Below are 9,626 nucleotides of genomic sequence, written 5' to 3'. Positions count from 1 at the left end.
TCCCAATCAAGGAAACAAATAAATTCTGTTGAAAGCTATTTTCCATTACAAAACTAAAACTACCTCAATGATCACATATCATTTAAAAAGAAATAGCAAACGGAACTCATTTTACAACCTGGCTTCAAACTCTGACTGTGCCACTTTGCAGCAAAGAACCTGGGAAAATTCTTTCTCCAAACTTTACATTTCTCAGTTATAAAATGAAGATAAGGCTTAACTCACTATATTTTGAGATTAATTAAAGCCTGTGAGGGGGGGAAATGAATAGGAAGTATCTTGGGCACTAATTAGCACTTAACAATGTTTATCCATCTCTAAGTTGTAGCCATGAATGTTGCTCTTCACTATTTGTATTTTCCTCTTTGAAATTCCTCTTGTAATTTCCCTCTGTCTTTCTGCAGGATGCATTCAGTTAATAATGAGATTCTAAGGGATGGCAAGGCCACAGGGTAGAAGAAGCCCAGGTTCATAATTGACTATGTATGGAAGTGTCACCTGTCAACTAGAACAATTCACTTATAAAAAAATAAAATGATCATAAAACTTTTAACGTTTTTTGGTCTCACTCCAAAATAAATTATTTTTAATGTAAACATCAGTAGATGCAAGTAAGGGAAGTGTATTTGGAGAGAGTAGTATGAAGAGCCCTAAATCTTTATCATCCAGTCAACAGCTAGCATCCTGTGGTACTTCCCACCAGCACTTTCTATTCTTTATACCTTATTGTATTTTTCTTCTATTATTTATTAATCCCAATATTACTCTTTATTTGTGTATCTGTTTCCTCCTACCAGGAAGTTCAAAGAGGACAAGCAAGACCTTGGTCTTTTGTTCAGTTCTGTACACCAGTTTCTGGAAAGGTGCCTGGAACATAGAAAGAATTTAGTTAATATTACTTGAATGAGTAAATAGATTGCTAATTCCAGGTGATAAAAGCCTAATAAAATAAATTTAATCATACAGATCCAGCCCTGACCCAAATGATGATTTCCTTAGTCTTGCATGATTACAAATGAATGCCTCTCTTCTGCAAAAAAGGAGGCATACCCACTAATTACTAACGTTAAAAACATACCTTCCTCTGAATAGATTATTCAAAAGGCACAACTGATGCAAGCACAAGTGTAATAATTCCAGTCCTAATAATGTAAGAAATAGTACATGGATGTGTGTAATGATAAACTACTAGCAAGAAAAATGTAACATTAAATAACAGAGATCAATGTAAAGTAACAACAGAATCAATTAAACAATTATTTTAATGTAAGCATTATTAGACGTGGGAAAGTGAATTTTGGGGGAAAGGTGTGTAGAAATAAAACCTCACCTGCCACAGAAGGAAGTCAGTAGACACCATCCATAACTGAAAAATATCAAGAAATAGCAGAAAATGCCTATTATTTTAAAATACGAAAGAAACACCTTGAAATGTGAAAGGTATGGAAGGAGAACCAATACTCCAGGATTGGGAGGGCTACATCAAAGTTTCGCTTTTTTGCTTTCGAAAGACTTACTGAACGACTAGTTTCAAATTATGTATGTTTAAGTTTTACGTTTTTCCTATAAGGTTGGGTGCTGCCACTCCTCTGAGTCCATGGAAAATATTTTTCTTAGGAGCCTCCCAAGATCACACTGGGATGACAGTGGAGACGGAGGACACAGTGCGGAAAAGTGAAGGCTCGCTGCTCTAGTTATGTCTGCCACACCTTATAAAACTTGATCCCGGCAACAACCTCCAGTTGTCACATACAAAGCCTGACGCGCGCGCGCCCACACGCCCAGCCTTTCTCCGTGGACCACCGCGCCATCCCCGCACAGTCACGCATCTGTGCACGGCGCTTTGCAGCGAATGAGGTGGTGGCCCAGAGAGGCGGGACAGGGCGCATCTCAGCACTCGGCCAGTCCCACTCCACCTCTGACGTCTGGGCCAAGAACCTTTGAGAAAACAGAGGTCAGCGCTGGAGAGACACACGCCACGCGGACAGGCCGGATCAGCCGCGCCTCCCAGGCCCGGGGCGGAGCTGGCCCCGCCCCAGACGGTGTCCCCCAATTGTGCGATCGCTTCTTCTTTCCAGTCCGGAAGCCCTAAGAGAAGTCTCAAAAAGGACACGGGTGGCGGCCCTTCTGATTGCTGAAGCCTCGCCATGCTCGTCCTCAGGAGCGGCCTGACCAGGGCGCTGGCTGCGCGGATGCTCGCGCCTCAGGTACTAGCAGCCGGGGTGCGCCCGAGCCTCAGGGCTGCAGGGGAAGTGGGGAGGCGGGGCGCATCCGGGAACTTGGGGGCCCCGCGCATGCGCCCTCGCCTCGCGTGCCCAGTCCTGGAGCTCCGCGCCGGCGCCACGGCCGCCGAGCTTCTACTGCGGCCCCGGGAGCCTCAGGCCGCGGTGCCCGGCGCGCGGGAGAGGGAGGGTGCTACCCAGGAGACCCGCTCGCCGGGGTCACCTCCCGATCGACTCGCGGGCAACCGAAGACAGAGAGCTTTTCTGGCCTGTGTGATGGGCAGCCTTAGGACACCTCTGAAGCGACGGCAGCTGCCTGTCAGCATCGTCGCACCTGTGGCTCCGGACAACCCACGGGGTCGCCTGGCGATCTGCGGTTTTACAAGCCACCGCCCTCTCTAGACTTCAGGTCGAAGCAGGGCAGGCCCGCCAGCCTCTTCACCTGAGCAGGCCTCCCCCTTTCAAATGAAATGCACGACTTGAGAGCATTGTGTGGAGAACCTTGGAGAGAAGGCCCAGGGACCCCGTGGGCTGAACCTGTCCCATCAGCCAAGTTCTTTGCGATCCATCCCCAAGCCAGAGTCCAGCGCCTCGTAGCAAACACGAAGATGAGAAATTATTTTAACCATAGACAAGGAATGTACAAAATGGAGTTCGTTGTTCAGTATTAACTGTCAGGCATTGACCTATTCTGTGAATCTAATCCAGAGGTTTCTTCTCCTGTGGATATTTAGCACTAGACTCCTTTCTCAAGGGGAAAGATAGGAAGGGGGTAAACCTATTCTAGAGACAGACTTGGTGGGGAGCCCTAAGGAAGGACCATTAATGCCCATGCACCCAGGATTGGTTATGCAGTCTTTATATCCTTATGATTCTCCCTAGTGGGACAGGGCCAAAAATTATTTTCTTACAGCGTTTTTTTTTTTTCTGAATTTTGACTTTTTACATTTCTATGAGCTGTTCTCTTATTAGTGAATTAGAAATCGTTGTGGCAAGTATGAGTCCTAACTTGGGGACAGGGGAGCATGATCACTCATGACTTCTGCCCTCGCAGTTAAAGTCATCTTTGTAAAAAATTTCCTCAGCCTCCTGCCACCCATCTATCCACACCTCTGTTACTGCTGGTTCCCTGCTCTATTTTAATTCTGCTAAAAATAATAAAAATGTGTGTGTTTGACCAAATAGTTCATTCTCTAAATCCAAATTCCTGGTATCAGCCTGAAAGTCAATTGTTATAAATGCCCTGTTGGCCCATTTTCTTATGTATATTTTTTAAACTCTGGATAGTAGGCAGTTGTTTATTCTACTACCATTTTGTTACTAGAGTTTGGTTAAAAAGCACAGAAAGTATGTTCACGAAAGACAGGGGTAGCTGTACTTTTTTTTATGGAAAGCCTAGTTATTTGGGCAATAAGACTATAACTCAGACATGAATGTAATTAACTTGATAGATGATTATCATTAAGTGTTACTATACACAAGTAAAATACATGAACTATGTTCTAAAATAAATATATATACAAATATCTATATATGTATACATATGTGAGTTCATATGTATATTATATATATGTATATATGTGTGTGTGTATATATATATCACAAGCAGAGCCTACTGCTTTTGTTAAACATACCAGCTAGTCATGAGAAGCCCTAACTTTGTAGGAACCAAAACTGTTTTAATACGTTATTCTGGTGTAATCAGCTTCAGAAAATGGGCACATGCTAACCAAACATACATAAGATGGATTTAAAAATTAGAATGCCATATAAGTGTTTATGTGCATATCATGACCACAGGATAATTTCTGGCAAGCCATTTCTTACTGAAAGTTCAAATGGAACACTAATCTGAAATTTATAGCAAACATGTGATTACTACAAAAGGGACTAACAGTTCTTAAGGGATAGTTCCAACAACCTGGTACATCTGGATGCATTAAATGCCCATCACATTGCATCTGTAATTCAAAAGCAATAATGACTCAGAAAATTCTGACTCTGAATTTTCCTCTTTTTAGCATTCATACAGCCTACCACTGTTTTACAACACAATTGTGTACGTCATAGCTTTTTATTGCATTAGCCACATCCCAGTCCTATTTTTGACCAGTGGTTTACTTCATTGAATTTAGGAAACACTTCAACCTGGATAGCATTTCCACTTTTTTAAGAACTCTAAAAAGTTTTCTACTAGTAAACATTTTTTCATTATGCCTGCCAAAACACATGCATCTTTTATAAGATTGTTTAATATGCATAATTCTATCACACATGCTGTTGACTAAAGAAGGACTATTGCTTAAATAAGGAAAAACATTTTGTAAAGTTATTAGAATCCTAAAGATAGTTGTTGGGTAAAGGAGTATCATTAAGACCTTGGTGCCTTCTTATGAGCAACATCTCATGAAAAAGTGGGTAAAGGAAACAGTGTATATTTAGCATGTTTAAGAGGTTATCTTTATTGACATCTCTGTGTAAACAAATAGAGTTGACAACAGAAGTATAAACACTGATTATGTGTCTACTAATGTCTCTTGTTTCCAGATTCAGATTTGGCTGTAACATAAATCCTTCCTTCCCCAAAATATTTAAATTTGCCTTATCTTTCTTCAGGTGTTCTCACCTTTTGCCACAGGCCCCCGACAATGTGATGGAACATTCTATGAATTCCGTACCTACTACCTTAAACCCTCAAAGATGAATGAATTCCTGGAAAATTTTAAGAAAAACATTCATCTTCGGACAGCTCACTCTGAATTGATTGGATACTGGAGTGTAGAATTTGGAGGCAGAATGAATAAAGTGTTTCATATTTGGAAGTATGGTATGAATTTTTCAGTTAAGCATTCAGTACAGATTTTCATTCTGTTAGATGTTACATGAGAGATAGTTCTTGGATCTATATTACTATAGATACATACAGGTTAAGTAAAACTTTTAAAAGGCAATACCAAAAAAAAATAAATTATGTGATTATCCTTTAACAACTCCTTGTTTGAACTCTTATGTTATTATAAATGGAAAAGTGTATACTCTAATATGTCAATCATAAAATTATAAACTAAACTTTCTCAGAAAACTTTAGAATGGTGTGTTGTATAGTCTGTGAAACATTTAAAGCAGTGATTGTAAAAGTCCAAGTTGGTTAAGATCACAAAAGGAAAGAAATATCTTTTTTTTTTATTATTGATGCTAGGACTGGAAATCAGCATTTTAGCAGAAATAATTCAACCATTTAGGGACTTTATGAAAATGCAGGTTTATAGGAGATGATGGTTAACTTTTAGCCCCACTCAATTCTGAGATATAATAATTCAGTTATGTTTAGAGACTACTTTTGTTTCCTACTGTACCCCAGAGTTTTAAGAAATTCAGTGTTATACTACTCTGGGGAGGTAAAGGAATTTGAGAGAATTCTTCCCATATGGAGGCTGACCTGTCCCTGGTTTAGTAGAGAAAGGAATACAAGTTTACAAGAATCTCCAGAATGCTTGTTACTCTAGTGTCCACATGTATCAGGACCTATTGCTACCCAAAGAATTTTTAATAATTCCATTTAGTGGAATTACAATGTTCCATTGTAATAGAACAAGCCCCATACAATTTTTTCTTTTGATGTGGTGCAAGTTGAATTACAGACGGTTTAAAAAACTAATAAAGTCCTGATATATCTCACTTAAGTTGTCAGATAGGTGTTTTTCCTTATCCCAAGTGTAAACCATATAAAACCCTTTCCATTAGACATATGAAGTCCTAACAGTTAATATAGTACTGGATCTATATGTTAGTAAATATATATACTTGCTTAGGTAACTTAAAAAGAAAAGAAATAAGTGCTGGGGAGAAAAGAATGAGTGACTGTAAGAGAATCAACATTGTTTCTTTGAAAGCTATTTGTTCAAAACAGAAGAGAATTTAAAACTACATTGTAACTTCACTTATGCTAAATTTGATTCACGTTGTACCTTGACCTCACCACCCACTACCATCTCCACCTAAGAAAACCAGTCTTTCTCTAAACTAGCACTATCAGTCACATAAATGTCTTAATTAAATTAATAATAATAGTCCACATATATTGAGGACTAACTACGTGCCAAACACTTTTCTAAGCTTCTTTCATGTATTGGTCACTTAATTTTCACAACAACCCTGGTAGTAAATGTATTATCTCAATTTCACAGAAACTGAAGCACAGAAAGATTCAGTAATTTACCTAATCCATACAACTGCCTACTGTGTGGTAGAGCCTATAAAGCCTATTATATGATATTACAATAAGTTGTTTGCATTTCTACTCCTCTTTTAGACCACAAGCAACTTGAGGGCAGGTGTCACATCTTTTATTTTTGAATCTCCTAAGGCATAAATAACACAGGGTTTCTATATGGCATCGATGAACATTTGCTAATTTGAATGAAATCCAGTAAAGTATAGGTGGCTTTAAATTGAATTTTTAAATTTTTCTTAATTCTTTTCTTTCTGTAGATAATTTTGCTCACCGAACTAAAGTTCGGAAGGCTTTGGCCAATGATAAAGAATGGCAACAATTTCTCACTCCAAATTTGGCTCTCATTGATAAACAAGAAAGTGAGATTACTTATCTGGTACCATGGTGCAAATTAGATAAGCCTCCAAAAGAAGGTAAGTCCTTTCTTCTTAGTTACTTTGAGTTTTGATGAATAAAATATTAAAGACTTATGCAATTAAAAACTAAAGTTTCACTGGAAAAAAATTGTCCTTTGTTTTATATAGGAACATAGTGATTGATGAGGTAAAAATAAACTGGTAAAATTGATTCTTAGACAAAAAGCATTAAATAACGAGGTATTTTTTCCCATATTGCAACCCTATAGATTTGTAAGCTTAGCTGTGTTCTAGAAAAAGTTGCCATGGTAAATAAAATTTGAAAAGTTGTCATGTAAACTTTTAAACAGAAAAGTATTCTCCACAAGTTTTAACTAATCTTAAATCATTAAGTATATTTTTGCTTATAAAATTGACTGTTGGGGTAATGAATTAACTGAAACTGCCAAGCTGTATTACTGTAGTCTAACTTTTATGTCTTCTTTCTTATTTCTCAGTTTAAAAATACTTCTTTAAGATTTGTCTTCTTGCTGATTTCACTTCTTGCTCACTTAAACTATTACCCCAATCGAGTTTTAATCAAAGGTCAAATTAGAAAAGCATAAGCTAATTTAAATTGTATTTTGTTTCCCCCATATTCCCAACTTTGTAGTATATTTTAGAAAAGAAAATACAAAATAGTTTAAAAGTCTTATTTGGATATTTATCCATTTAGATGTCTCCTCAGGTCATCACTATCTAAATAAAATAGTTCACTCCTCAGACAGTACCAGATTTTGGTTCTCTTCCTCTGTGTTCATGGTTCTGGGTAACTTTTGCATGTTTTTCCCTTACCTCCCAAATTTACTTATCCCCTAGTTTCTTTCTCTCCACCAGCCCTGTACTTCTGTCCAGAGCATAAAATACTTTTCAAATATTTACCTAGATATTTAGGAGAAATAAAACTATTTACTTAAGTTTGTTTCTTTTTTCCTCCAAAACTCAGATACCACTTCAGTTCTACTGTTTGATTTACTGTTCCTGTTAGAAATGGAAACTTACAAGGAGAAATTATACATAGAAAAAGTAGTGGAAGTTGAAGAGAAGAATGAAAATATAGGAGATTGGAAAATTATTTTATTTATTTTCTACAAGCATTGGCTTGAGCAGTTCAGAAATCCTATTTTATTACAAATTGCCAATATCTGTTTTTATGACAAATTTTATAGTTTAAAAATATTTTAAATAATAGCTTATATATAGATTTTAGTCCTTTTTCTTTGTCGTTTGTAGATTAAGCTTAACAACTCACTCTTAAATATTGGCAAAGACTCTCTAAACATAAAAAACAAAAAGAATGCAAATACAATAAATAAGTTTACATAGAGTGTATTCATGTGTGATCCTCCAAATTTGTATATGTAGATTAGCCATCCACTGACAAACATGATTAGAAATTACTTGAATGTTTTCTGAAAAATTATTTTTTTCCCTATTCTAGGAGTCTATGAACTGGCCACTTTTCAGATGAAACCTGGTGGGCCAGCTCTGTGGGGTGATGCATTTAAAAGGGCAGTTCATACCCATGTCAATGTAGGCTACACAAAACTAGTTGGAGTGTTCCACACGGAATATGGAGCACTCAACAGAGGTACAGTTATCCAATTCTTATATGAAATTGCGATGTATATTAGTGACCTAATAAGTTCCTGTGGTCGTTTTGTCTCTCTAATTATAGAGTGCATTTTATTATTTATTGATATTTAATCTTTTGTCATTTTAAAGGTCGACAAACCTGTTTACATCTTATTAATTTATAATTTTAACACCTTATACAGCCTTTCTCAAATGCTAAACTGCTGTTTTCCCTGACAAATCAAAATGACTAAATTCTAAAAACTAAAGGAAGCTCATGAAATAATCTGTTACTATCATCATCTTTCTTTCCTCTGGCTGTACTTTCATTGATTTTTTAAAATAACATTACTTGGGGCAGATAGAGTGTTTCCAAGTAAAAAAGTAATATATATATTAAATCTTAAAGCCCCCCCACAAAATTTATTCATTTCTTACTGTGGTTTTATATATATAGTGTATATGTGTATATATATTAGTATACATATATATTTATAAATTTATTTAATAAAGCCCATATTTGGGATATTTAACTTTTAAGAAGTTGAAAGATATTACAATCAGAATTTCAAAATTTTTTGTGACAAATTCTGAGGAACATTTGTAAAGTTTTTCTGAAAGGATAAATGACTAAGAATACCTAATAAATATTTGAAAGACTCATAATATTCAATTGCCTTCTTATCATCCCCATTTCATATCCAATGGACATCTGATACCTAGTATACCCAAGGCTGAGCTCCTGATCTTTACACAGAAGTTTAACTTCTAGTAATATAAGAAAATACAAAAATAGATATATATTCAAGTCAGAAAAATACATGAAGGAGAAGTTATTGTATATTATTAGATACCTATCTCACACCATATGCTAAAATAAGATCAAAATAAATTGTAGATTTCAATGAAAAAATGTAATTTGTAGAATTACTAAAATAAAATATTGAATAATATGGATTAGGACTATATTTCTAAGCAAAAGGCAAATAAAAAAACTATGAAGGAAGAAAAATCAAGTGTTTTTTTTATAATGCAAAGTGATTTTATTGTACAAAGATTCAAACTTTCTACAAGCCTCAAATCACCATACATAAAATTCAGAAGCCTAAAGAAAAAAAAAATTGTACAAAGGCAGACACACACGTGGCTACTAAATATATACTAAAGAACATGTAGATTAAAATAATAATGGGGACCGGG

General features: G+C 36.3%; 1 protein-coding gene across 1 annotated transcript in view; it reads left to right on the top strand.

Moving 5' to 3' along the window:
- Positions 1-2,030: 2,030 nt before the first annotated feature.
- The window catches only part of LOC103276047 (protein NipSnap homolog 3A), a 9,706-nt gene continuing 2,110 nt past the window's right edge, over positions 2,031-9,626 (top strand). Inside the window, exons 1-4 of the mRNA XM_008073466.2 lie at positions 2,031-2,207; positions 4,839-5,049; positions 6,714-6,869; positions 8,293-8,442. Coding sequence (XP_008071657.1) covers positions 2,148-2,207; positions 4,839-5,049; positions 6,714-6,869; positions 8,293-8,442 — 577 coding nt within the window. The 5' untranslated portion in view covers positions 2,031-2,147. The remainder of the gene's footprint in view (positions 2,208-4,838; positions 5,050-6,713; positions 6,870-8,292; positions 8,443-9,626) is intronic.

This window comes from Carlito syrichta, unplaced genomic scaffold (genome assembly GCF_000164805.1).
Source record: "Carlito syrichta isolate Samal-C Ts95f unplaced genomic scaffold, Tarsius_syrichta-2.0.1 Scaffold315851, whole genome shotgun sequence".
Taxonomy (NCBI): Eukaryota; Metazoa; Chordata; class Mammalia; order Primates; family Tarsiidae; genus Carlito; species Carlito syrichta.
This window is presented reverse-complemented; position numbering and strand designations above follow the sequence as displayed.